Below are 27,536 nucleotides of genomic sequence, written 5' to 3' on the forward strand. Positions count from 1 at the left end.
TTCCTGGCAGCTGGAAATCTGTTTTCAGCCCACTTTCCTTTATCCCATTTTGTCCATTCTTATCTTTGGCGTGGAGCTCAACACAGGAGTCAGTCCCTTAAGGGAGTTAAACCAGACCAACTTAGTTAGTGTAGCTGCCTGCTCTCTCATTCTGGGGGTTCGTGGAGGACTGCAGGGTTGCTTTTGCTTGCTGGGAGATTTAACAGATGTAGCTGGAACCTGCAGGAAATGTCCAGGGAAACTGGTTGCTGGAGGAAGCTTTTCCTGTTTAATCAGTGATGGCAAAGGGGAGGAAGAGCAGCAGCACTGCCTAGTGGGGATAACTCTGCTCTCAGACGAGCGTTTTGGGCCCTGCTGTGGCTAATGGGCTCTCTAGGGACAAATGAGTTCATCTTCTGCCTGGATGTCTCCTTCCACCAGGCGGGTAGAGTAGTGCTGGTCTGCTTTACCAAATGCTTAAAGGACCACGAGTAAAAGCACGATTTTGTCTGTTCTTGGCTGGTTTGTGGTTACATGCCAAGACAAAGCACCCCGCCAGTCTCCCCGGAGGCAGGGCAGCAAAGCTGGGCAATGCCATGCAGGAGTGCTCCTCTCTCTGTAATGCTCTCTGGGGTTCCAGGAGCTGCATGTTTCCTGCATTTGTGTTCCTGTTTATTCTCTCCTGCAGCAGGGACCAGGCACACAGACAATGAGGTTCCGGATGCGAGGGTGGTTTCGTTTTTAGGAGTGGTGAGCACCACACAACTTCCCCCTCACACACCCCTGGGCTGCCCTGCATGGCAGACGCTCCCAGCCTGAGACCAGTCCCCCCTCCCCACAGATCCCAGATCTTGGAAGAGCTTCTGGAGAGCCACTGAAGGAGAGAACAGTAAGTTTGGGAAAAGGGACTCCACGTGGGTTGTTCTTGCTGCAGTAAAGTCTGATGCTGATGGGCAAAAAATGGCTCTTGAAAGGTCTGGTACTAAACAGGGAAGTAGAAGTAAGTGTTAAGTAAAAGTAAGTTTTAAATTCAGTGCACAATGCACATTCTCTTTTTTTTTTTCTTATTTATTTTTTTTATTGTGGTTTTCTGAAGACAGAAATATTAACATTAACATTCCCCACTTGGTTTTTGTTCCCTTCTTTGTGTGATCTAGACAAATATTCCTAGGAAACTGAGCTAATGCAGAGTAGGGCTTTTGTCTTTTCAAGGAGGAAGTAAAGCAGTTAAAACGGTTTGGTACCACTGGTAAGTGCTTTGTGTATATTCTACAGGTAGTTTGTAAGCCAGAGCCCACCACTCATTAATGCTTTGTCTCAGGGGTATCTGACAGCCGAACTGTGAAGACTCATGGAGGAAAAGTGAACTGCTCTGACCCAACTAGAGAACTAGTTGTGGCATTGCAAGGTTGTGCAATAGCCTCGTTCCTGACCTAAGAAAGTTTCACTTGCAAGTCACGTTCATAGTCAATAATTAGACCTCAGTTTTATTTAGAAATGTCATAATGAAACGCCTTTACAATCAGTATTCAAGCAGTTGTCTCCTACAGTGATCTAGGACCAAGCCTCATGCCACAGGAAGGGCTGCTGGTGAATGCTAAATGTTAGTAACAAACAGGTCTGAGTGGTAAATAGCTGCAGTGCTCAGGCTCTGAAATGCCTGTGGGGAATCAATATTGAGAGATGAGAGGTGAAACACAATACTGGCTCTGCAGACAAATGATGGGCTCTGAGGGGTGTTGCTGCTTAGGAATAAGATCTTGGAGATGTAATAAATAGTTCCATTAAAGTGTCAGCCTGATCAAAAATCAGACAGTGTCAGGAACTGGGAGGAGAGGAACATTGACGTATTGACAGCTCCTGATGACCAGGACCCCAGTTTTGATTCAGGAAGGCTGAGCTGCAGCCTGTTGAAGTGTTTTTTAGGGAAGTTTCTGTATATCCTTGCTCTGCTTGTGGTTTTTTGGGGTTCTTTTTTTTTCCCCCCAAGGTTCTGCTTCTGGGGAAGTGCTGTCAGGGACTGGGTAATGGGTAAGTTAGTTTTACCCAGAGCAGCAGTTTTAACACTGACTGAATAGGACATACAGGACTGAGGCCTTATAGGATACGATATTATGTTATTGCAAATTCTGAATTTCAGGCCTTTCCTTACAGGTTTCCAAATTTTAGAGTGGCTTCTGATGCTTGAGCCACGCAGAGCCCAAGGGTGTGGCAGGCACAACACATCCCTCTGAGGCTCAGATAGTCAAGGGAAATAAGAGATACACACGCTGAGTTTTGCAGGAAAGCTGGAGTGAGTGTGAGTTGTGGTTTACACAGACAATTACCATTATGAGCAGGACTTCCCAAGGCATAACAGCTGTCAGAAACCTAATTTAAAAGTAAGTAGTCCTCAGGTTGCTCTGTATTAATTAACTTTTCTCTCTCAGAGCAGCCTTATCTCAGATAGTTCAGTTGTTCCTCAGGCACTACATGACTCAATTTCTCCTATCTTATTTTATCAAGCACCTCTTTAGAGATAGCACTCAGTTTTGCAGCCACCATAATGAAATTAAGTCCCTTGTGACCCTCTCTCCTAGTGCCTTGCTGGCAATTTTAAGCCAACTTGAATTACCAGATTGGTGTGCAAAAGCATCCAGTGGCTATTTTGTACCAATATCCTCGCCTTGGCAAAATCCCTGTTAAAAAAAATACATGTTCACAAAGCACTTTGACTGGAGCCTGTAATAAATATGTGAGGGAGAGCCTTCAGAGCTGCAGATTCCAATAACTCTAACTTTTTGTTGAGTTTCAGTCTTTGCAAAGCTGAAGCATCCTGGTTTTTTTAGTCTTGTGGACCTTTTCAAGTCTCATGGACTTTAGGCAAGCACTTAAAACTGAACGTTCCCTACCATGTAAGCTGCCTGTAGAGCCTGGCTCTGTTATCTGTGTTATCTGTGTAGGCAATGTGGTAATTTAACTACTGTGGTCTTGATTTAATAGTCTCTAAGTATTGGTAATTTTCAAATTTTCTAGCAGATACTCGTTAATACCTTGAGACTGAAAGTTTTTTTCATTTCAGTTGAAATAGGATTTTACTCACCTATTAGAGGTAAAACAGAATTAGATGGAATTACAGCAAGTTTTAGTGCTTCAGGGCTTTTTCTCCTACATTTTGATGATTAACAGGAAAAATGAAAATTGTTTTTAGCTTCTTTTTCTTTACACACATTTAAATATATTTTCAGATTTTTTTTAAAAACAATCCACTGTTCATGAAACAGTAACTGATAAAACCCCTTTCAGTTTGTTTTCTTCTTAGCACTAATTTTGATCTTAATGTGCCTTTACTAATGATCCTTTTCCCTCCATATTTTTTATCAGTTTACCAGGAGTGAGAAAAGACAATGGATTCAGACTTTTTAAATGTGTTTACACAGCCTTCTACACCTGATCAATTCCTAAATGAGACTGTCATTGCTAAAGGTATGTACTTTATGAACCTGGAGAGAAAAAGGTCCAAAAAACCACCTGAAGAACCAAACAGAAAATGTGCAGTGCAGATGAATTGTATATTTTTCAGCAGTTATCCCATGGTTTTATCTTTGTGTAATTTGGCTGCTGACTCTTTGGAGGCATATCATGAAGAAGCAACACAAATTCCAGCTGGTTATTTAACTGAAATTTAAATAATATAAGGTTCTGACCAACTTTGTTTTCCTCTTTCCAGAATTGTCCATCCAGATCTTACTGGTGTGAATTACACTGAAGCATCATTTCCAACAGCAGTTTTAATAGTCTGATGCACCATTTTCTCGCTGATAAGGAATCAGTTAAAACAAAAAATGGCAGTGTTTCTACATAGGGCAATTAGTGATTATTGGGAATATCAAACTCACAGCAGATTTTGCCACAAACTTGCAGTAGTTGTATCTGACAATTGTAATGTTTGCTTCCTTCCATAGGTGAGAAGAGGAAAGTCATAAAACCCACCTCAAGCAACAATCCCAAGTTGGAACAATTAAAACTGGTACCACTTCTTTCACTATATTGTTTAACCCTCACCTCAAGTTGTTTTAACCTGTTGACTTAAAGGAAGCAGAGAACCTGTTGTGTTCAGCCCAGTGCTTAGATCCCACTCTCTACAAGTGGGAATGAGCTCTGAACCAGAGCTTTTTGCCTAAGAACAATGTCAGGGTGGCTGGGGCCAAACAGGACCAGGCTTCAAATGCAGTGCCCAGTGCTGGGTGTGAAGCTGAGTGCAGTTCAAAAACCACGTTGTTTCTTGTGTGACACCTCTCCTAGCCTGGGATATGTGGGTGAGACACCAGAGACACCCAGTCGTTGCTTCATTGTGATGACAGAGTAATGGCAAGGAGAATCCAGCTGGACTGGTCCCATGATAACAAGTTTTAGGGTTGCTTGTTATCTGTCTTGTCTTCTGCCTCCACTCGATGGAGCCTGATGAGGACAGAGAGCAGAGGGAGAAGGGATGGAGAGCATGCAGGCAACTCACCAGGAATCCAGGAGAAAAGCTTTCAGGTTGTTGTATGGTACATTGCTTGGTTGAGGTAGCTGTGAGGGGAGAATCCTATTTCACAGGAAAGTGCTTTATTTCCAGGTAATTTTGACACCCCCCCACACTCCGTGTGCTCAGTCACTGCCTTTCTCTAATGGCACAGCCCAGGGGAAGGCTCACACACTGCAATTCCCTGGAAGAAAAGTGGCATGTCTGTCATGAGACCAGCACTTCTTGCATTGTGGAGGTGCTAAAATTGTTACAAATATTATGAAAAGCAGCTTAAACTGTGTGCTGATGTTTGTATTATCTGGCATTTATAAACCCGTGGATAGGTGTGTTCCTGTATTACGTTTTCGGGCACATTTGATCAAAAAGATTTGATTTTTGTGTCAGGCTTTCACAATGTTTCTATACAGAAGAGAAAATCTGAAAGGTGGTGCTGCAAAATGCAATTATGTTGTCTACAGAAACACTGGATTTGTTCTTTCCAGATTGCCAAAAATGAAGGGTTTCGCTCAGTTTATTATCTCTGTGAGCTTCAGTGCTTAATCCATTTTCTGACAGAGATTCCTGAAAGAATGTTCTTCATTGTCTAATTTATTTTCTTTGCATGATATGGAGGTGGAAATTGAGTCCTGAGGGAGGCACAGCCCTCTGGGTGCCCATCAGTGCCACTTGATTGTCTTCTTAATCTAAAGAATTGGTGCTTCTCTAGAGAAGGGGTTGGGGTGGAGACAGGGACAGGGAGGTATCTTCAAGGGAAGAATAAGGGAAGCAAGGAAACTCTCTTGGGAGAATAATTTTTCACTGCATTTTCATTTTGAGGTGTCTTTGGAGGAATGAGAAATGGCTCACTGTCGTTACTATAAATATCGAGCTGCATGTAAAATGGAAGATGGTTACATTGGGAAGCCAGCAGCAAACTTCTCCAAGTATTCCTTTTCTCATTTCTCCTTTTTAGACACAAGGCTCTGCTCTGCAGCTGAGTGGGTCAGAAAGCAGAGCTGTGTGAGCTGCAGGCCATGCATGTGGCTGTTTGGAGCTGAGATAGCAAGTGAGAGATGTCACAGGTCTGTCCTCAGCACTATGTGCTGCTTTTTTGACTTCCCTCTGTATTTGAGGTACTGCTCTACCCCTCACACATCTGAAGCAAGAATTAGCTGAGGAGCACAGCTTTCTGCTCTGGAACACTCTTAGCACAGAATTTGTGTTACACTTTGACAGGTTCTCAGTTCAGGTGCTGTCGTTCCTTGTGCAGTTTCAAGCCAGATATTTATATTTTTTTCAAACCCTTTTTACATTTTTGTTAACATTGGGTAACTCACAGGGATCTGCTATGAATTTTCTCCTCTGTTTAGAGCACATGAGAAGGATATTATCCACATGACAAACTCCAGACACTCACTCAAATAGTGATACAAGCAATACCCCTCCTTCCTTCAAGAGGGATGTCCATGTTAGCAGCCAGCTGGGGCTACTGCTTTTCTGTTCTGCTTCAGCCTTTCCATCAAAATATGTGGATAAAACACATGCTTGGGGAAGTGCTGAGGAGCTTCTTCGTGTAGGAGCACATGTGATTCCTTTCCAGTTGTAGCCAGCTCTCCTTTGCTTCCTGAGCAACTGCCCCTTGCAAAGGTAGGAAGGATATTGGAAAGGCTGGTGGGAGGATTGCCATGTAAGAAAACCCCAAAAAGGTATTTGGGGACTCTGCAGTATAATAATGCAAAAAGAAAAAGGAAACAAAAGTAGGAGAGGAAAGGGAGGAGTGGGAGTAACGTGGATGAGCACAAGGAATAACCCACAGAATGAGTGAAACCTCTTTTCTTACAAACTTCTGCCTGGCAGCTGAATTTGTGTGAATTCTGTGATATATGATAAAGACGGGGGTGGGAAATGTACTGTGCAGCCTTTTCCTTGCTGGAAGTGGGAATAGGTCTCCTAACTCTATAACCATTCCACAAAATTCATAGGAATATAACTACTGAGGTGTCTACCTCACTTGAAAATCAGGAAGAACTAACTGATACTTCCCTTTAAAAACCAACCAAAAAGCACAGAGGAGGTGGAGGTTGAAAGCAAACCAAGATGTGATAAGGGACTACAGAGAAAGGTGAAGCACAGCCTGGTGCTATTCTGTCTAAACAACAGGAATACAACTGCAGCTGCTTTGTTTTCCTCTGCAGTTTTTGATTGACTGGATTAACAGAACTCTGCAAGAGGAACACATAGTAGTTAAAAGTCTGGAAGAAGACCTGTTTGATGGGCTGGTACTTCATCATCTCCTGGGTAAGCTGTTCCTTTGAGTTTAGTTCCCAGACACATCATGGGGGAACTTCCAGATCAGAGAATAAACCTCACAACTCACACTGGCAGTGACCTGCGAGGGTCTCACTTCCCTAACAGAGGAAGCACTGCACTGAACCAGCTGTGATAATTGCAATTCCAAGCAAAAGCCCAATGATCCACTGTTGTTTTACATAATTATTTTACTTCTAAGAAAATCTTTTGACCTGCTAGTTGACACAATAAAAAGGTTTTGCACTTTGAGGTGCGAAATTCAGTGTGTCCAAGAGAAAGGAGGATTTCATAAGTCAGGAGCACAAAGATGACTTGTGGTGCTCTAAGAAACATTGGATGGAATCAGCACTGTAATACATGTGTTTTCCTGCTTTTAAAAAAAATAAAAATTAAAAAGTTCTAGGTCTAAAGAACTGGGCTGGAACTGGAACTGAAAAAGTCTAAAAGAGGCTTTTGGCGCTGTGTGATGCTTGTACAAAGGTGTGACTTCCTGGAGCAGCCTGTTGTTTGTTTCCATTTCTCCATCTCTCCTCTCCCTACTATATTTTTCTTTCCCTTTTCACTCTCTTTGGGGATGTCTTTCAAATAATATCTCCTTTCCACCAAGGCTGAGGGCAGCAGCATGAACAGGATTGGCTTGTTTTCATGGTTGCCTGAGCAATGAGCTGGGATTTCTTTGTACACCATCTACAGGAAAGATTCACTCGTTGGATTTCTGTAGCATCCATTAAGAAAAGAAGGAATGGAGAGTGTTGGGGGATGATCCTGCAAGGAATTACTTGAGTCCTCTCCCTTTTGCAGAGCTTCACTGATTTTACTGAGGCTTTCAGAGAGCACAGGAGTTTAACAAGGCATAAGGCTGTGGGGCTGTGGAAGCTATCAAACATTTAAAACAAGGCTTCGTGTGCTTTGCTGTCATTTTGTGGTTCTGATTTATTTTTTTAATTTTTTTTTTGCCTTACACTTCCCGTGGACTGTCTAAAAGAAAAGCTGGGGTCCCTCAAGCTGGACGTTGACAAAATCGCGCTGACGGAGAAGAAACAGCGACAGAAACTCTCTGTGATTCTGGAAGCTGTGACCAAGTGTTTGCAACTGGAGGAAAGTCAGCTGAAGTGGAGTGTGGAATGTAGGTGCAGAAGTGAAACAGGAGGAAATTATCCATCACAGGGCTTCTGCTGGGAGGCAAAGGGATGCCAGAACAATAATTAAACAGCCTGTTTTCAATTAGTGGTTGAACCAAAAGTGAGACAGGAATCCCTGACCCTGACTGGCTCTGCCTCCTCTGAGCGTGTGGCTTGTGGGTCACTTAACAGCCCTCAGTGCCACGCACGTGTCTCACAAGAACTTTGAAGCTGTGCTATTGCTAACTTGTGATGTTGTACAAACCCTGGTCTGGCGTCCCACCTCTGTTATGGTTCCCCGTGACTTTGGGATCCTCTGCACGGGGAGAATTCCCGATGCTGGAGTGAAGTTTACTCGTTTTGCACACTAAACTTTGTTTTCTTTCTTGCCGTGGAACAGCTATCTTGACAAAGGACTTGCTGAGCACACTGCACCTCCTGGTTGCAATAGCAAAGCGCTTCAATCCCAGCCTGGCCCTGCCTCCAAATGTTCAAGTGGAAACAATCACCATTGAGGTATTTCTGGCTCCAGTGTCTGTTACAGTGGGTCCCAGAGTCCTTTCACAAGGCTGACTTGTTTAGAATTATATCAATACTTTCTGTGAGCCTTTTAATTTCTCAGCCTGTTGGATTAGATTTAGTTTTCAGTTCAGCTCTACTTTTTAAAGGGGAGAAACAGTATTCTGTTTTTCTTCCTTGATCAAAAAAAACCCAAAAAGGAATTATCCAAACTGAAAACAGCTGTTGGCATCTGTAAAGAGGAAAAAGAAGATATTCTGCTGTTACTATCTCTAAATGTTTTAAAGTAGAAGCCTGTACTTATAAATTATGACACTGGTTTATTGCTGATGATTTCTTTCTTTAGGGGAAGGGAGTTTTTACTGGCCTGTCTCTTCAGGCTGTCAGTTGGGTGAAGCACTGGTTTTTTGATGTTATGTGGAGTACTGAGAACTATATAGAGGGGGAAAAAAGGAACAAGGATGTAAGAAAAGCTCCCAAGGGGCTTTAGAAATAGTCAAGAATTGCCTTCCTAAATTTAAGCATCCCAGAAAACTGAAGTCTTCTGCATGGGGGATTTATCTGTGGGCGGCAGGCCGTGGCACAAGGTTATTATAAGGCAGAGGTGACCACCTCCAGTGCTGCAAACAAGTCATGAAAGCCTCGTTACTGCTTATGATTTTTGTGCCTCTGTGTGTGCCAAACTCCAATTTTTTTATTGTCCTTTCAACAGAACACCTCCAGAGGATTAAAGACATCAAATGCGGTGGAAAATATCACAGACAACAAGTAAGAGGGGATATATCTGGTTTTTTTTTATACTGTCAACCAGAAAAGAACCACCGTGGGTGTGTTCCCCCTTGGAAAAAATAGCTGGGATCATGATGATGACAAAGGGTGCAAACCCAGGCTTGCATATGCATTTGAGCTGTTTCTCTGATTTCTTTCCTTTTTTTATCCCCCCCCTTCAGATTCAGTATTATGATAGAAGACCTTTCTTTATTCCTTACCTAAACTTCTCTAAAATAATATGCGTGATTATTTCTGAGGCTTAGTGTGGAATTTCATAGCAAATAGAGTAATAAAATCCCAGGACTGTAAATCTACCTGTGCTAGACTAAACTAGAAATTTTCTAAAGCCACAAAGGTTTAAATGTATTTTTAATTCACTGCTGTTGTGTCATTAAATAAAGAGAAAGGAGGCAATTTCTTCCTTATTTTGCTGAGAAAGGTTTGCTGAGTTTATGAGGTACTGCCATTATTAAAGGAGTTAAGTAGTAAGATACCATTTATATACTGAGAAAATATGGATATCATTCCAAGAACTAGAAACAGATTTTCCTACTATCATTTTTATATGCCAGAACATCTTCAAACTCTAATATCATGAGCAGCTTATTGGAAGAGGATATTAAAGATTGTGCTTATAAAATTCATTGGTCTGTGGGCCAGTTAAAACCTCACAGGCTTCCAGGAGCTTATGCAGATATAAAGTGTACTTAAAAATGTCTGTTGGAAAGTCACTCTGACATGAGTTAATGGCACTTAGAGCTCTATCTCCTGCTTTACAAGATAGCAGATAAGCTTTGCTTATGAATAAGATTGGCTCTGCTGAATGATTTTTCTAATTCCTGCTTTTTATTGCACTTCTAGAGAGAGCACAGAAGCGCAGTCAAGTAAGTGCTGGCACTGCCAAGTGCAGTGTTCCATTATTGTGTGCTGTCATACACCATGTCCTGATCCATTTTTACCTCACCATAAAATCGGTGTGCTCCCACTAAAGTTCATGGAAATTCAGGGATTTTTTTCTGGTGTTTTTATCCAGATGTTAATGTCTGTTCATATCATCACAATACAGTTTGGGAATTGGGTGGCCACTTTGCCCTTGGATTACAGGCAACAGATGGGAGGTGAGACAGGAAATGATGACCCAACAAAGCCTTGTCTGGGGGCAAAATATATCATGGATTTATGGAGCTGTTTATGACCATGAAGCCTTCAGGGTTGTGCTTGTTGCTCCCAAAGTTCTAATGCACTTTCCTTTCCACAGTTTGCAAGCAAGATTTTGAAATCTACTGGTGGCAGCTCAGTAAAACCAACATCCCCAGAGTTTTTACCCTTTAGTGCTTTTAAGGGCTGTGAAACACTTGAGGGGAAAAATATCCACGTGCACAGAGCCTGCAGAAGGCCTGGGCACTGCTCAGGCTTCACTGGGAGCTGCTCTTCCTTGTAAAGAAGGTAAAGGAGCACGTTGCATCCCCAGAGAACCAGGGCAACTGTTTTAACTCCCTGCTCTGACCTTTATTTTAGTGTTTTCTTGCTTTACGGAGGTCCAAACTATGTCATTTAATACGTATTTATCACTTATTCCACTGGGTGTTCTCTAGTGTGGGCTGAAATTGTGAAAATAAAAACAGAAAAAAACCCCCAACCCAACCCATAATTGTTTCTTTCAGTGAGTTGGTTCTGCTGTGAAGAGAAATCTGCAATTCACTCTTCCAAATGCTCACTCTCTCTATTTTTGACACAGGGAGAAATCCCAAAGCGTGGCTCCAGGAGAGGGCTCTCTAGTTTGCATGATGGCTGCAGGTTTCAGGCTGTTGCTCAGTGATTTGTTTGATGGATTCACCTTTTCCCTGGCACTGCTCCTGCAGCAGCCCCCAAACAGGGGGAACAGGGAAATGTGAGGAAACCCCTTCACAAAGGAGGCTTCCCTGTCGCTGCCTTTTGGGAGGAATCTTCCTTAAGCAGAGCTCCCTTTGCTTTCCTGCAAAAACTGCTTCTCCATTTAAAAAAAAACAACACTGGTTTTCCTGTAGAAACTGGCTCTCCATTTAATTCTGCTGCCAGAGTGCTCTTCATTTTTAGGAGTGTTTCAGAGACTTTGTTCATGGTTGAATCAGTCATGGCTGGGTGAGGAGTTGGATCCTGCTCTCACTAAACCTGGGCTGAAAAGGGAGGTGAGGGTGGGCATTCCATGAATCTCATTTCCTTAGAAATGAGCTGTGTACCAGCTCAGTGCCAGCTTTAAACTGGTCATTTTTGAGGTCCCAGAGTTTCCAGAGGAAGGGCAATGTCTCCAAACTTGTGTTTTTTTGAAGGAAGGAGGCTGGTTTTTCTGCAAATTTGATGTAACTGATGTTTCTGTTGGGGCAGAGCAGTAAAATGGACAGCTCTTCTTCTCTGCTCCCAGTATTTCATCCCAGAGGTTCAGAGTCAAAAGAACCATAAGTGAAAAGAGATAATCTTGGCCATTGCTCAGACTGGTGGCAGCACAAATCTTGAGAACCTCTGCAGGGAATTACCTTCAATAATTTCATTATTGAATGATTCAATTCAATTCAATAATTTCATTATTGGATGAAATAAAGTGTTTCCTCTGATGTAGTCAGGCCGAAGGGAAGCCTGTTACCCTGTCCTCTAATAAATACAAATAAAATAAAATAAATAAATACATAAATACAAAAGCAGGATCTCTCCCCACCTCCCTACAACTCTGTTCCTCCCTGTTTTTTAAGTTGCAAATACCTTTCTCCTTCTGGAGCCACATTAAACCTCTGAGCTGACAGTTATTCAAAATAAAACCAATTAATGTTGTTTTGATACAGATGATGCCTTTGATGAATTATTTAGCCGTGCTCCAGATAAACTGGAGGCTGTCAAAAAGGTAATTTACTTTTTTTTAGTAGACAACAAAATCTGTTAGGCAAAACATAAAAGTTAAATCTCCACTGAAAAAGTTATTTTTTTCTTTCCCCCTCCCTCTCTTCCCCTTCTGTTTTCTTTAGGTGTTTTTGCAATTTGTCAACCAGCATGTTGGAAAATTAGGATTAAGTGTGAAAGACATTGAATCTCAGGTAAACCATGTTTTGCCAGTGTTTTCTCTCACCACTAGGAATCCTCCTTTTTGTTGTAGCAATTTAAATCTGGCAACATAACAATGATTTCCAGGTTCAGGTTGAGATATCAGGCTTCAGCCTCTGAAGTTACTGAAAAAGTATTGAAAAAATACAGTCATTTATAGTTACACATTTGTCACTTGTGTCTCTCTCCACACCTGGAATAGTTTGCTCTAACAGCTGTCCTTTTACAAGGTCGTATCTTCACTAATATGAATTTGGGAACCTTATCTGTCTAAATATGAAGTTCACTGTGGTTGAGGGAGCTGAGTCATAAGACTGTGATTGCCAAAGTAACTAACATTTAAATTCCTTTACTGCTGGAATGTCATTTATTGGAATAATTTACTAAAGCCAAATAATTTTCAGGTCATTCTTCCTCTAGTTTTCAGATGGAGTTATCTTACTTATCTTAATTGGACAACTGGAGGGTTACTTTCTGAATTTGAGGAATTTCTTCCTGACTCCAGCCAGCACCACGGAGATGGTGGGTTGTTCTGTAACCACTTAGAGCTTGAGACAGCAAACATCTTGTGTGTTCAATGCCTTTGATGTCAGTGAAGGGCTCTGCTGCTGCTGTGTGTGAAGTCAGACACCTGCAGGGTTTGCGGGGTGGGCGTTTGGGACTGGACAAACACACCTTTGGTGCTGTTACAAGACCTTGGTGTCTTCAAAATCAGTATCTCGTGGGAGGCAAACAACTGTTCCTTGCATTTGTTTGGCACCTCTGAGTTCCTGGAGCCTCCTGGTGAAATCCAGAGGGTCTGTGTGGTGAGGAATCAGGGGGCTATCCCCTACAAGCCTGTCCTGAAGACATTTTTAGGTGGATGACACCTCTTGCATGGCAGAACTGGATCCCTCTGGCTTTCTCTACACTGTCCTAAAAATATACCTTAATCAAGACATGGCCAGAACATCTTGAAGGCCCCCTCTGCTTGGAAAGCTCTTGAGAGTTGACATCCTTTCCTCCCTGGAGGCTGGGAGCTGTAACCTCCCCAGCCAGACCTGCTTGGCAGCTTTTGCAACCTGTAGCAGGCAGATTTCATCTGTGCTTTAGAAGTAAAAGCTGTCATCAGCCAGAAGGTACCATGTGCTGGGCTGCCTCCTCCACAGGTCTGGAATGTTGATATGTTTTGAGATATTTGAGATATTTTCAGCTTGTCTCTGCTGTGGGTAGGGGTTTTTCATTTGGGTCACGGAACAGCTCTGAAAATCTTGACACTGGAGCTATTTTGGCTGGGTTATACTCAGATTTCTGAAGGTGAAATGTGTCAGATCCTTTTCAGTTGAGAAGGAAATGTCTCCTCTGGTGTGGTTTGCATTACAGCTTCCCCACACAGATGAACCTTTTGTCTGATTCCCAACCTTAGCACAGTTAATGTCTTATTTGTAATGGAAATTCTCAGAGGTCCTATAATAATGGATAAATATTCCCATGGAGCTTTTCACCAAAACATTTAAAAGCACAGTTGTTTGAGACCTGTGTTCAAACGTCAACATTTCATTGCTGTCAGCTGGGTAACTGTTTAAGGTATTAGCAAAAATAGATTTTTTTTTTAAATCTAAGAACAGGGAAAATATATTTTGAAGGGTTGAATCAAACATACTCAAGGCATTTCCTTGGAGCAGTTTTTCTTCCCTTTCTCCTTCACCCAGTTTTCAGAATTGTTAGGCCTGGTCCATTGAGACGGAAAGAAATTTGTAACTTTTTCATTAACTTTATCCAGAGGAAGTCAATGAATATTTTCTTATTTAAAATTTCATAGATAGCCCTATTCAAGCCTCACAGATTTCTCTCTAGAAATGAGATAGTCCTACAATTCAAGTACAAATCAGAGCTCAGGCTTCCCAGTTCTCACCCTGCACATCACTGGCATCAGAGAAGAATATAATGGGATCGGGCACTGCTTCAGTACAGTTCTTTCCACTGGAGTAATTTCATTTTAGCAAAGCTCCTTCTGAGTACTGGACTTGCTGTTGAACAGTTTGCCAAAGTGGCATTTACCATTTGTTTCTCCTCTGATGTTCATTACAAGATGCACAGTGGGATGACACCATAACTAAAAATATTGATCGACCGTAGTTCAGCTGTCATTTGGACATAAAATATGTCCTTCAATTCCCCTGTGCTTTCTGACTCCCTGTCATTTTAGACATTAATTAGTGCAGCAAAGTGGGAAGATGTAACCTTTGCTGAGATTGAAAAGATCTCATTTGTGTTGTTCAAGTGATGACAACCACAGGCACTGCTATGATCGAGTTCCACTCAAGCTGAAGGGACAGTTGGAGGTTCAAAGCTTCACTTCATGAATTGCAGGGAGCGGAAATGAGGCTGGAAGGAGTGAGAATGAGGAGGAAATGGATACCAGAAATAGGGAGGGATGGGGGGTTAGGAAACCAGGTCCCTTCTAACTCAAACCATCCCATGATAGAAATCGGGGTGTGATCAACCTGCAGGTGCAAGAAGACAACTCTGTGCGGGGGTGGGTTTGTTGCAGGGTTTTTGGAGTGTTTATTGCCCCAAAAAAATGAGGTTTGCAGGTAACTGTAAAGAAGTCCACCTCTGGGTGCTCAGGTGCAGGGAAAGGTGTGCATGCTGTGACAAAGAATATGATCACAAAATCGTTCAGGTTGAAATTAGGGGTGAGCTTTGTAAAGTCAGGAGGTGAAGATGATGATGAAGGAGGGCCTCTGGGCTTCTCAAAACTGTGTGAACTCAGTACTTTTGCCAAAACAGGCGCGGAGCTGAAACACCCCAAATGTCCTGACTCCTGTCCAGTTGTAAATCCTGGAGGATTGTCCAGCTGGAAGTACATCTGGATAAAACAATTTCCTTTTTCAAGCTTTCTTTTCTTTGGTAATTGTCAGTTTTTCTGCCTGAAGAGTCATTTTGAAAGCTGCATGTTGTCATTCCTTGAAAATCTCACATGCATTCCAGAGAGGGAAGTGTGTCCATTTTACCTGTGCTGGTTCATTAAGGAAAGAATTAAAAAAAGACATTCACAACTGCTGCTTATGTGTGTGATGCTGTTTTTATGTGGGGAAGGGAGAGAAAAAACAGAGGAAAACTTAGGAAAAAAACCCCCAGCCTTCATTCATAGATTTGTTTAATTCCTCATGAGTATTATTAAGGATATCATTTATGCTCTTGTTGTGTGTGGACACCTTTATGTGGTCCAGCAGAAACTTTTAGCTGACAAATACAGCTGATCCAGAGATTTCCAACCTGGAAATTCTGAATAAGACATACAGAACTTTTTCCTTCTGTATTTTTTGTTTGTTCCAAGTGTGGTAGGGATGTGGGCATTGTTAAAAAACCCAGAAATAAACTTCATGCATCTATTAGATCCAGTTAAAAGTCTGGCCTATTTTCCCCATGGGAACATCCATTAACACAAGTCTTTCACTTGTGAAGGTCTATTTTTGGCTAGATAGATTCCTCTGCCCACCTCATGGGATATGTTTTGCTGGAGATGGATTTTACATCTAATTTTATATTATAATTGGTGAAAATTCTGAAGAGCACTCCATGAAAACTAAGGAGATGAATATGAGTGCATATTTATGCATCAGTATCTTTAGCTACTAGAGAAATATTTTCTAAAGCTTTCTGGCCACTGCACTGTTGGGGAGAAAATATTATAACATTTTCTATTATATTAATCTCTCTCTAACAGCTCCACAACGTTAACCTTGCCTTGGACTTACTGACAGATGGAGGTCTTCTGAATTTTTCTGTGAACTCTGAAGGTGAGTCAAGACATGCAAACTTGTCTGGAATAGAATTGCTAATATCCTGGCTTAGCAAAAATTAGATTAATTGCAGAAAGCAGGCTCTGCAATGTGACACATTTCATTATATGGCTGCCCCACAGCTCCTCATTCAGAAATGAATAGTAGTGGTAAAATAAGACTTGTTTTGAACAATCGTTATTTCTCTACTAAAAAAAGTTGGACTGTTATAAGTTTAGTAACTTTACACTAAAACTGTTTGGTAATTCAGTATTTGTTAAAGATTTAAACCAGTGACAGCTCCCAGGGAAATTACAGCAGCTGAGCTGGAGAGAAAATTATTTTCCCGTCTCATAAAAAGTTTCAGTGCGTTAAAAGCAAGTTTGTTTCACGTGGGAAAAAACCTTACAGATTATGTCCTGAAAATCAGAAACACTGATCACTCTATTCAAACCCAGCAGAGGCTGGTGGGTCAGTCTCCTGAATATGAAAATCATAGGTTTTAAGCTTTTATTATGCTTGGTTCAGACCTGGGAGCTGAGTATTGATCCAAGTGAGTGCTGTCATCACTGAATCAATGTACAGGCATGTTCCACCACAAAATAATACCCATAACCAAAAAAAAAGCTTCATTTGGATGAGTTCCAATTTTCCAATTAAAAAAATACAATTCAGAAATTCCATAAAGAATGTTTTACCAGCTCCTGGTGGGACGAGGGATGTGGTTACATCAGTGGGTGGTGCTGGGACTGCACAGCCTGACCCCTTGCAGGGCACAACCCCCATCCTTCCTCCACAAGCCCAAAAGCTTGGAGTTGAATAAGAAAGTCAAATCTTTATTAAAAATGGAAAGGATTATCTCTACCCCTGGTAGTTACTTCTGAGAGAGTGGATGTGTGTGTTTGGTACGTGACACTTGGAATCATGGAGAGGGAAAGATGGAATTTAGGACTTCTGATTTTTTTCTTCTGTTCTCTTTTTTCCATGAATGATTTGGTGATGTCAGCAGTTTGCTTGTGGGCTTTTTGCTGTGTCACACAGAGCTGGGAGTTTGAAAAGCTAAATAGCCTTTATTTATGTTAATGTTAAAAGAGTGAGCTCAGGTCTCCATGCTGAGATCCACCTTCTGTGTGAAAGGAGATAAATCCATGCTTTCCTCCCTTCCCTCTGGCTGTTCTGCACTGCCTCAAACACAGAGTTGATCAGGATAAGAAATACTGGTGCCAACATCTCCAAGTCCTTTTTAGCTTCCCTGGGAAAATCTTCAGCTAGTGAGTAAATTTAATATGATTTAAGGGTACTTATTACAGCTAGGCTACTTAGGCTCTCAAGGATCTCATTTACCAGTGTTTCATTGTTAATCTTACTCCCAGTGATTTACAACGTTGTAAGAAGAACAGTAAACCCTCTAAATCAGTTGCCCTCTTCCCTTGCAGTTATTAAATACAAGAGCAGTTTGTTTAGCCAAGAACACAGAAGCTGGAAAACTAAATGAAAACAAACAAACCAAAAAAAGAAAGCAGCCAATGGCAACAAAAGATGATGGAAATACTGCAACAAAAAAATAAAGTGTCAGGTAATTCCCAACATGGTTCCTGACATAGAAGAATCATAAACAACTAAGGCTATAAAGCCCTATTAAATTATCTACTCTGTTCTCTGCTAGTGAAGCCTTATTTCTTACTATGCATTATTTACCCTGTCTTACAGCAAGATAGGGCAGTGAAGGTCCCTTTTCCTCAAGTTCCTTTAATAAATAATTAGTTTTCTAGCTCTGTAGTTCCTATTTTGCTTCTTGTTGCAATTAGATTGTCTCAGGTCCCATTCTAATTGGGGAAAGGTGGAAGATTCTTTGGCAGTTGCAGTCTCTTTCTGTTGCTAATACTTCCCATCTGCTTTTGTTGTCCCTGGTTTGTGTATCCACAGATATTGTGAAGGGAGATATGAAGACTACAATGAGGATTCTCTATTGCTTGTATTCCAAGTACAAGACCAAAGAAGCATGAAGGACAAGGCCAAAAGCTTGAGCTTTTTTTTTTTTTTTTCTCCCCCAGCATGTTACAGTGTGATTTTTGGATTCCCAGCTCCGCTTGCCACTGCTTCTGTGCATGAACTTGTGTTTGACACTTGCTGTGTTAACATTGTATGTGCAAGTCTGTTATTCATGCAACCTTTCACATATACAGCCTGAGTAACTTTAAATATTGTGTGTCCATGGCCAGTGTAATGTAGGTGAACACCAGGACTATGAGGCTTGGAAAGAGCAGCTTTAGAGGCAGATCCACAAGCCAACCCCACTCAGTGTAATTCTGTGGCTGTAGCTCTTGTTCCAGACCCTGCTGCAAAGAGGTGCAATGTGTGTTTTTTCTGGACTCTGAGTTCTTTGCTCCTTAAGGTGAATTTGGAAGTTGTTGTTGCAGCCTCCCCACTTTTCCTGCCTCTGAGTCGCTCTGGAAACTGGAGAGGTGAAGACTGAGACCCACTTGAAGCTCAAGTTCAAAACCTGCTTTGGAGAGGTGGCCAGAGCTTGTCAGACAAGAGGATATGGATTGGACACCAAGTGAATAGGCAGCAGAAAGGAAATCTGAACTTACCAAGTGTTTGATGAATGGTCAGATATGGAAAAGGAACTCAGATCACCGTGAGACTGTGCAGTGACACAGGGCTCTCCTGCACAGCTGGAGGAAGATGCCCTTCTTTCCTTGCCAAGCCAGTGCCAAACTGTGGCTGGCTCCAGCCCCCAACTGTAATCTTTGACTGGTAGGAATCCCAATTCCTGTGTCGAGCAAGAAAGGCTCACATGTCCACACTTTCTCTTCAGTAAGAGGTGGATAGTTGCTGGCTTCCTCTGCAGCTGGAGGGTGGGTTTAGTGAAACTCAGCTTCCACCGCTTCTGGCAGCTCAGTTGTGCTGCAGGGGCTCTCAAAGTCCTCTGAGACTCTCCCAGCTGAACTTATCCAGCCACCATCCCCAAGCATCCCAGCATCTCCCTCTGGATGTGTCAAGGCTAGCCACAATTTATGTCAGCTCTCACCCTCGGTCCTCCTTGGGGGGTTTTAAATCACAGCTCCTTCAAAACCTCCATCTACTCCCTTGACCTTAAAATTATGTCACGTTGCAGAAAACTAGAGATCTAATAATAAAGTTTTGGTATTATTTTGGCTTCCATCTAAACTTATTTTATTTCCTGTCGTCAGTGCCTCTGACATTTGATCTCTGGTCTGATCCTCCACCTGTGTGTTAAGGGGAAAGCAGAGCTCGAGTGCTGACATTTACAGATGAGAATTTGTTGTGTCTACCCCTGGACACAGAGCCGAAGGAAGATCCTTAGATAGCAATGCTGATAAGTCTTCACTGCCTTTGACAATGGTAATGCTGCACAGCTGCTGGGGGACAGAGCTCTGCAAACTGCCCTGAGCCCAATCCTTTCTGCACCAAGAATGAGCCTGTTACAGAGAAAAACACAATATGTGGTGCCAGCGACCAGCACATGCTAGTTGTGTGTGCTGTTCTGAATTATTTGAGTAAAGAATACTTGTTTCTTTTCATTTGCAAGTCTCCATCAGTACCTTGCTTTATTCCTTAATGGGCTTCTAACAATCAGCTGGGGGATCTGAGAAGTTTGTTCGCTGGCATAAATAAATCCCATGCAGATTTCTGGCAGGGGAAGTGTAGATCTTGATATTTAGTAAATGAAAGGGTCATATTCCCTTCCCAACACCAGCTTGCCTAAACCTCTTATAAACAAATCATTCTTTTGGAAACACACGGTGGAAAACAAACAGTTAATGTGCTTGAATCAAAACCACAGCGAGACTAAAAATTAATGTTTTAATCTGCTTTTTATGCTGAGAGCCAATTTATAACCCACTTGATGTGTCTGAGCATTTTGATAAAGAGTCTGTGTTTGATTCCTAAAACATGCTATGGAATTTTACTAATCCATCATAGACACCCACTCCATAAATTGGTGTCGAGTATACAAGTGCACTGTTTACATTTGGGATGTAGTCACAGCCTTGGCATAGCTTTAATAATAAATATAAAGTGACAGGGCTACAAAGAATATTCCAACACCTGGTTTAGTGGAAGATGTCCTTGCCCACAGCAGGGGAGTTGGAACTAGATGATCTTTAAGGTCCCTTCCAACCCAAACCATCCTCTGATCTATGAAAATGGAAAATAAAGGTATAGATGTATAGATATTTAGATATATGACTGTTCTCAGATGTTACGTTAAGCTTACCTTTCTCCTTTTTCTCTTACAAGCGTAAGCTCATGAAAAGCAAAATTCTTACTGTATTTACATAATTAAATTAGCAATTTTCATACTTGAATCCTGGGTAGGAGGCCTTTTGGGATGGAAAAGTATGGTGGACTATTAAGGTGTTGGGTTTTTTAGCTGTGCTCTGTAGCTGGGCTTGCAAGTTTAACTGCAATGACTCTTCAGTTTTCCAGTGGAGTGACTGAGTGCCTGGGTTATTATCCACTTCCAAGGAAGAAAATTCAGCATCTTTATCTTTTGCATAACTGGTAAATGGTCCATGAGTTTCTGAGCCAAAAAGCACTACAGGAGCTTCTGTTGCTGGCCTTGTCTCACAGGGAAGTGGCAACAGATCTGGAGATATGGAACACATCTCCGAAGGTAAAGCTGGGAGGTTGTTTTTGGGACAATTACAGCACGGACAAGAGGACCCACACCAAGGCTCTTCCAAAGTAGTGTATTTTAGGTAAGAGAAATTTAAGCCTATAATTTCTGTACTCAAATACCTGTAAAGTTTGCATCCTGGTAGTGTTGCAGAACTTGAAGAGCCACAGTGCTTTCTTAGCCCTGGAAGTTACTCATGAGATCACCAGCAAGACTTTGAAAAGACTTTTAATTCTCCTGAGTCTGTCTGGAAGGGCAGTGAAGCACATGGGGAAAGGGATTTTCTTGGATCTCGGACACGAAGCCAAAAGGGCAAGAGCTGTTGACAGAATTTCTTAGAGGGGATCCCCACTGTAGAAATGTTGACTCTGGCTCACTGCTAAGTTTAGAAACCGTGTAAAACACATCCCCTGCACTTTACACAGAGCAGATGGTACAACAGGCCTTACTGGTTGCAGTGTGTCAAATGACAGATTGTCTAGAAAAGTTTGCTTGCTTTTGGCAGACAATTTAATTCAGCTCATGGCGTGTTGCTGAAGTTCACCGTACATCTCGGCAAAAGTAGGCAGCTAACACATTTTGTGTCATCTGCTGTACCAAAAGTTTCTTAAATAACAATAAAAAAATGTTAGAAGTTGTGTCCCTACTTGTTCTCTTGAGTGGAGGTGGCAAGAGGCATCTCAAGCGTGTGAGTAGGAAAAGTAATCTGAAATCCACGAGCTTGATTCATATTCCAAAGCCATTCCAAATCTCCTTCCAGTTGGGAAAAAATTGTATGTTTTCTTTTTAATATACCTTTTGAAATAATTCTGCCCTTTGTTTTGGAATGGCAGAAACATAAAAATCTCAGATTTTATTGCAAAAAAAATAGAGATTCTACAGACTTTTAACATCTAATAGGTTTGGTACCAGGACAATGTTTACAGGTCGTATCTGAGGAGGTTGAAGACCTGCAGACTGTGGTTGTATGTGATTCCAAAGGGTGGCAATGTCTTTAAAATGGACTTTTTCTCCATCAAATACCGTATCTGGAGCTGTGAATCGCTATGCATGGGTCACATTTCGTTCCCTTGTTGCACATCTTGCATGTGAACTCCCTCTGCCAAGGTGTGTTTCCTGTGAGCCCCTCTGTGCCAGGCCCGGAGGGTGGGAGTCAGTAACGTCACCGAGTCCTTCAGTGTGAGACCTAAAAGCTCCTGTTTTTTGATTCTGCAGACCACTAACCCAGTCCCTGCCCTGGCCAAAGGAGAGGCCAGCACTGGGACTTGTCTGGATATGCTGGTTTAAAGGTAAACCGGCAGGGGAAATGAACCCAACTCAAAGGAGAGATTACAAGTCAGAATAACAATTTAATAAAATAATACAATAAATACGATTATACAGGCAAACAGTTGGTTTTAACCCACACAACCCAAATGTATAACCCAGCACCCTGGGGCACAAACAGAATGGTGTTCATTGGGCCCCCTGAGTCCAAAGTAAAAGGAGAGGGAAAAATGTGTTGATGAGAGTGCTGTTGCAGTCTGGTTGAGAGTGGTGATTGCAGTCTGGTTGAAAAGTGGTGGTTGCAGTCCAGTCGAGAGTGGTGGTCTCAGTCTGTTTGAGAGTGGTGGTCTCAGTCTCTGGATCCCACGAGTGGTTAAAAAAGTCCCAAGACTCCAAGATTATATATCCTCAGGTTCAGGCAGGAATGCCCAGTACCTCCCTCAGGGTGGGGAGTTTCACAAAGGGTGGGAGGACAGGAGCATCCTCCTATCTCACAGGCCTCTTAACACCCAGTTTATAGCCTGAGGAGTCAGGCTGCTCTGGGCAGATGGTGTAAATGGTCTATTGATAACAGTTTCTGGGAAATGGCATGGAAGGCCATAGAATACACAGGTTTGGGTTACACCCATCCAGTGATGAACTGGTCCCAGCTGTTCTAACTAAGACACTGGAGGCACAAGGTGAGACCTTCCTTGACAAGGACAAGGGTTGAGTGGAGGAGGTGGAGTCCTCGCCGTACACAATTCCTCCAGGCCCAGTTTCCCATGGCCCAGACACCAGCAGGCTCCCTCCCCACAAACCCAGCCCGCTGACAGACCATGCTGTTGCCAGCTGGCATGCTTTGATTATGACTTTATTATTAATCAGGGTTTGTCAGTTCTCTCTTGCTCAGCCTGTCTGCCGTTCCCTGTTCTCACCAGTGGAGCTGCCAGTGCCCCCGGTGGGGTGAGGGGACTGGCATTTTCTGTGCCTCTTTTGCCATCTCTTGGGAAGAGCAAAACCTGCCCGGACTCTACAGCTCCGTGGGCGAGGGGAGGTGGTGTGACCTCTGTGAGGAACCCACCTGTGAGGAGCAGCAAAGACCCCCTGGCAGCTGGGAGTCATGGCAGGGCAAGGAGGGAATGGATTGGAGAGCTGCAAGGGGAATATTTTACCTGGAGGAGGAAAGAAAGGGGGCACAGGGAGCCTGGAGGAGGAAGAAACTTGGCCGGTACTGGAGGGGGGGAGCTGGAAGGTGCACAGGGAACATTTGTATTTTCTCAGCAGCGTCACAGATCTTCTCTCCTTTGAAGAGAATGGTGAGGGCAGGAGGACACAGTAATACAGGAGATAAACCTGCCCAAAACCTGATCCTGGGTGGTTGGGAACCTTCAAGTTTGTGTCCCTCAGAGCAAAGAGCTCAGTGACCAGTGGGCTGAGCATGATCTGCTTTAATATCAGCTGCTGCCACTTCTGAGATCCCAGCTTGTACTTCTGCTGCTGCCTGAGTCAGGTGGCCTCAGACCTGAGTCTTTTCTGGGGCCTGACTGTATATAAGCTGTCACTTACTTTATATGTTCAGGACAATATCACTTGGGGAAATGCTGGTGGGCAGACAGTACTTCCAAGGGCAATTTTAGTGGCTTGGTTAATCGAGCATATCAAAATCCATCAGCAAACAATCTCACTGAGCATGCTGGAAAATTCTCTGTTCTCTGATTCCTCACTGCCTTGCTCCTCCTGAGGTTATTCCTACAGAAAATGGGAATGAAATGCTGCCAGCACGTCATGGTGGTGATGCACAGGCAGCTTTAGTCAAAGGAGTAAATGACCACACAGTACTGAGGACAGAGGAGGTCTCTCAGAGGTGACTGTGTGTGAGGAGAGGTGGAGTGTGTGCCTTCCCTCCTGCCTCCTCCACCCAGAGGAGGCATTGGCACTGTCCAGAACTGGTGCTTTCTGTGTCCCGTGGGTGTTTCTTTTTTTTTTTTCCCCCAGACACCCACCACTGACTTAACTGTGAATTCAGTGGGAGTCAAACCAAATTAGAGCATTTCGGAAAATCCTTTTCAAAATATGTAGTCTGCCATCCGTGGGGTTGTTCATGGACGCCTTCCAGAGCAGCTCCAGACCAAGCAGGATTGTTGCTCAGTGCCTGGGAGAGCGACAGACTCTACCCGTGGGACACAAATAGAAGGAAGGGTGGGATGGGCGTGGGCACTGGGCGCTGACCTGGTATGGGGTGTGTTGGGGGTGATCCCACCTCCTCCTCACAACTTTTCTCTGGAACAAAATTATAAACTTGGTGGCTCTAGAAAATCCTTTTCTTCTTTTTTTTTTCGCTGGCTCGGAGCCAGTCCAATCAAGAAACACTCCTTTGCAATCCCAGCAGCAGCATGAAATGTTGACTTCAATTTTGCTCATAAGCTATTTCTGATGAGCTGCAGACAATTGCAGTGACTGTTCAGCACCAGCCCCCTCTCATATTTAACCATATTTCCATGTAGCAAAGAGCCTTGGAGCATGGACGAGGATATTTCCTTATTACATTCTGATATCTCGGATTTCCTCTCGTCCAAGCACGGAAGCAAATCCAGCATTAGTGGTTTAAGAATTAATTGCCTATCAGGGAGCTCAAGCAAGTGGTTTATGGAAATCCTGCTCACATTATCTTTGGAGAAATGGCTGTGGACAACCCAAGCAAGGGATTTGGTTTTTAACTGATTGCTAATCAAACATGGCAAAATCCATCGGCAAGTAGCATGAATTAGTGTACTGGAAAATTAACTAATAGCTGGAGGTGTGCTCCCCCCTGAAATTATTCCTTCTGTGATTTGACAGCTCTGGTAATCCAATTGCTGCGAGTTTAATTTCCTATTTGTATTTCTGTGAGGATGTGTTTTAATGCTTGCTTTGGCTTGCTGCCTTCTAATGAAAATTTTTATTAAAAAAAATAAAGAAATAAAAGAATGATTTCATAGCAAGGAAAGCCAGTGTTTCTGGGGGAGGTGTTCCTCATGCCCTGAAGGGGAGCGGTGCCATGTGCTGCAAGCAGGTATGGCCAAGGGTATGCATGTGCTCTCACCTTTCTGCAGGCTAAATTCTGTATAGAATTCCATTTCAAAGTGCCTAAATGAACATAATGACTAAATCGTGAATGATCCAGTAAATGAGACATTTCAGAAATCATTTTCTGGTATGAAAAGTGAGAATAGGAACAAACACATGCTAAATTAAAGAACTTTTCCTGAAGGGTGAGGGAGAGATACCAAGTTTACCACAAAGATCATGGTTAGTTGCAAATCCACGTTTCTCCGTGATCACAAATCAAGGCAGAGACACCTTTTTTATTGTCAAAGGAAAAGAAAAAAGTACTAAGGTAAAAGAGTACTCTGTGTTAGACACTTGGAAGAGATTTCCTTGGGAAGAGCCATTGTGATGGTGGTACCTTTGTATTCTCTTGGGGAGGAAGGGGGGGGAAAGCCTTTGAAGTAGTGACTGAATTATATTTTTTTTAATTCTTCAACAATTGCTTCAAGTAGGTGAGAGAAAATCTCAGATAATGAGTCTAGAAAATAATAGCATTAAGGGTGTGCTCTCAATAATTCCTAAGAGAAATATCCAGGTTTATCTGCTTTCAAAGGATATTCCACTGCCTTGCTGGTTTTTTAAAAAGAAAAAAGAAAAAACAGAGGACAAAAGCTGCCAACCCTTCCTTCCCACTCAGACTCTAATGCCATTATCAAGTTATTTGTGTTCAATTTTTCCTCTTTCTCCTGGACTTTCTCCCCTCCCTCTTTAAGCTTTGAATCTAATCCTACACCATGTCAATAAATACACTAAGATGCAGAATATGGCTACAGATCTTTAAATTTTCCCTGGCTTTGCCTTGTCCTTCCCTCTCTGGTGCCGTGGGGAGGCTGGGATGGGGGAAAGAAAAGTGAAATGGGGATGTGAAAAGTGGGATCTCTGACATTGCTGCTGCTGTTGGGAACTTTTCCCAGAGCTTTTGTGGGGCTGAAGAGATTCTGCCAGTACTTTAGAGGGAGAATCATCCCTCCTTCAGACGTGTTTCAACCCCAGGTGCCACTAGAATAAGGATTTCTGTTCCTCTGCTTTCATCCTGGCTCTCTCTTAACATTCCTTTGCTTGGGGAAAGTGGGCTTGGTAAATGAAACAGCTTCATAAATAATCTGAAGGTAATCAGAAAATCATGCAAGGGAATGGTTAAGGAAGACAATGGCAGCTGAGGGTTGAAAGACTGAAACAAAACACTGTGTTTTAGCACTCAACCTGGGAGTGAAGTAACAGAGAAATATTCCCTGAATCAAGAAGAGCACAGTGAGGCCTCAGATAGTTTTTTGCAGGGCACCAGCCCAGCTTGATGCTCTGACAGCTCTGGGTGCCAGGTTTAGCCTCAGTGTGATAATACAAAAGCTCCAGTATTGGAAACTGAGGTAGGTGCTAGAACATGATGAGAAGGCACCAAAGGGACTACCTGAGTGGTCCGGTCTGGTGGAGCCTGGTACTGGAAAATGAGGCTTCACACAGGGAAGGGAGGTAGAGGCTTACTGTGGGTGATTCTTGTTGTCTCTACTGGACTTTCAGGCTTTTGCAACTTGGCAGTATAAAAACCTGGCACTCCAGAAGGGAGGGGTGTTAGGAGAGGGATAAGCTGGGAGAATGTGCCTTGGTTGTGACTGTTCCTCATTGAAAAACCTTGAAAGCTGCTGGTGAGAAGCAGCTGTGTGGTAGAGATGCCACCTTCCTTCACACTTCCCATGTGTGTAGGGCAGGCCCTGTGGTAACACAGGGAGTGCAAAGAGCCAGGTCATACTCACAGTCCTGTTTTATCCCTGTCTGTCCCCACAGTCCCCAGAGTGACTGTTTGGTGTTGAAGCCCAGGCAGTGCTGGGGCACCACTTGTCCTGAGCCTCCCCTCCCAGCCTGGAAGGTGAACTGCTTTCTGGATGGATTAATGCTCCCAAAAGGCTCTAGTTTGGGCAAGAGACTATATTAGTGTTCCTCTTAATTTCCTTATTACCCAGGACTGAGGCATGAGAGCTGATTGCAGGGCACAGCAAAGCAGAGCCCCCTCAGCTGCACCAGTGCCACTCTCCAGGACCATGGGCAGGCCAACAGCTGATTTACTTGTGTGGCATGGAGGGGAAACACTAAGGCAAAATCCTGGACTCAACACCTTGCTGGACAAAGGGGAAAATCCCAGAGAACAGTTATCTCCAGCAGGGGTCTTTTGGGACATGTTGCTGTCAGAGGACTGCTGGGGTTTCAAGGAGCTTCCCCCACCAGCCCAAATCCTGCATGTGGAACGAGAGCTACCTCTAGTCATTACTCAGGAATATTCTCCTTTTTCTACGGCCCACAGCAGCTCTGGAGAGGTGGTTCCTCCTGGCATAGTATGTGGCAGTGACCAAGCCTCACATCACTGCTCCTCTTGGCTTTTCTGAGGCTTCCCTGGCTCCTTACCCTGGGCTTTTTTCCTCTTCTATTACAAGTGTGTTAATTTGCTCCCACTCAGTATCCAAATGGCAAGGATGTGGAGTGGTTAACCCCTGCCAAGCTCCCAAACACAAGCACTTTACATAACAAATCCC

At 43.0% G+C, this 27,536-nt stretch overlaps 1 protein-coding gene across 8 annotated transcripts; it reads left to right on the forward strand.

Moving 5' to 3' along the window:
• Window positions 1-827: 827 nt before the first annotated feature.
• On the forward strand, window positions 828-27,165 carry PARVG (parvin gamma). 8 transcript variants are annotated; one of them, XR_003535918.1, is made up of 16 exons: window positions 1,137-1,228; window positions 3,343-3,444; window positions 3,924-3,988; window positions 6,664-6,766; window positions 7,764-7,904; window positions 8,300-8,415; window positions 9,131-9,186; window positions 10,051-10,073; window positions 12,006-12,064; window positions 12,186-12,254; window positions 12,682-12,783; window positions 15,974-16,046; window positions 18,083-18,256; window positions 18,337-18,369; window positions 19,174-19,178; window positions 27,156-27,165. XR_003535918.1 is itself a non-coding variant. In XM_027693611.1 (14 exons), the coding sequence occupies exons 2-13, from the start codon at window positions 3,366-3,368 to the stop codon at window positions 18,217-18,219; spliced, it is 1,023 nt and encodes a 340-aa protein (XP_027549412.1). In that variant the 5' UTR covers window positions 828-868; window positions 3,343-3,365; the 3' UTR covers window positions 18,220-18,256; window positions 18,337-19,166. The 8 variants fall into 8 exon arrangements, 7 of the variants coding, with proteins under 7 accessions (XP_027549412.1, XP_027549410.1, XP_027549413.1 ...); XM_027693611.1 differs by lacking the exons at window positions 1,137-1,228; window positions 19,174-19,178; window positions 27,156-27,165 and adding an exon at window positions 828-868 and having other exon boundaries at window positions 18,337-19,166; XM_027693609.1 differs by lacking the exons at window positions 19,174-19,178; window positions 27,156-27,165 and having other exon boundaries at window positions 18,337-19,166.
• Window positions 27,166-27,536: the final 371 nt, after the last annotated feature.

The sequence above is a fragment of the Neopelma chrysocephalum genome, unplaced genomic scaffold (assembly GCF_003984885.1).
Source record: "Neopelma chrysocephalum unplaced genomic scaffold, ASM398488v2 Primary Assembly neopelma1_92, whole genome shotgun sequence".
Classification (NCBI taxonomy): domain Eukaryota; kingdom Metazoa; phylum Chordata; class Aves; order Passeriformes; family Pipridae; genus Neopelma; species Neopelma chrysocephalum.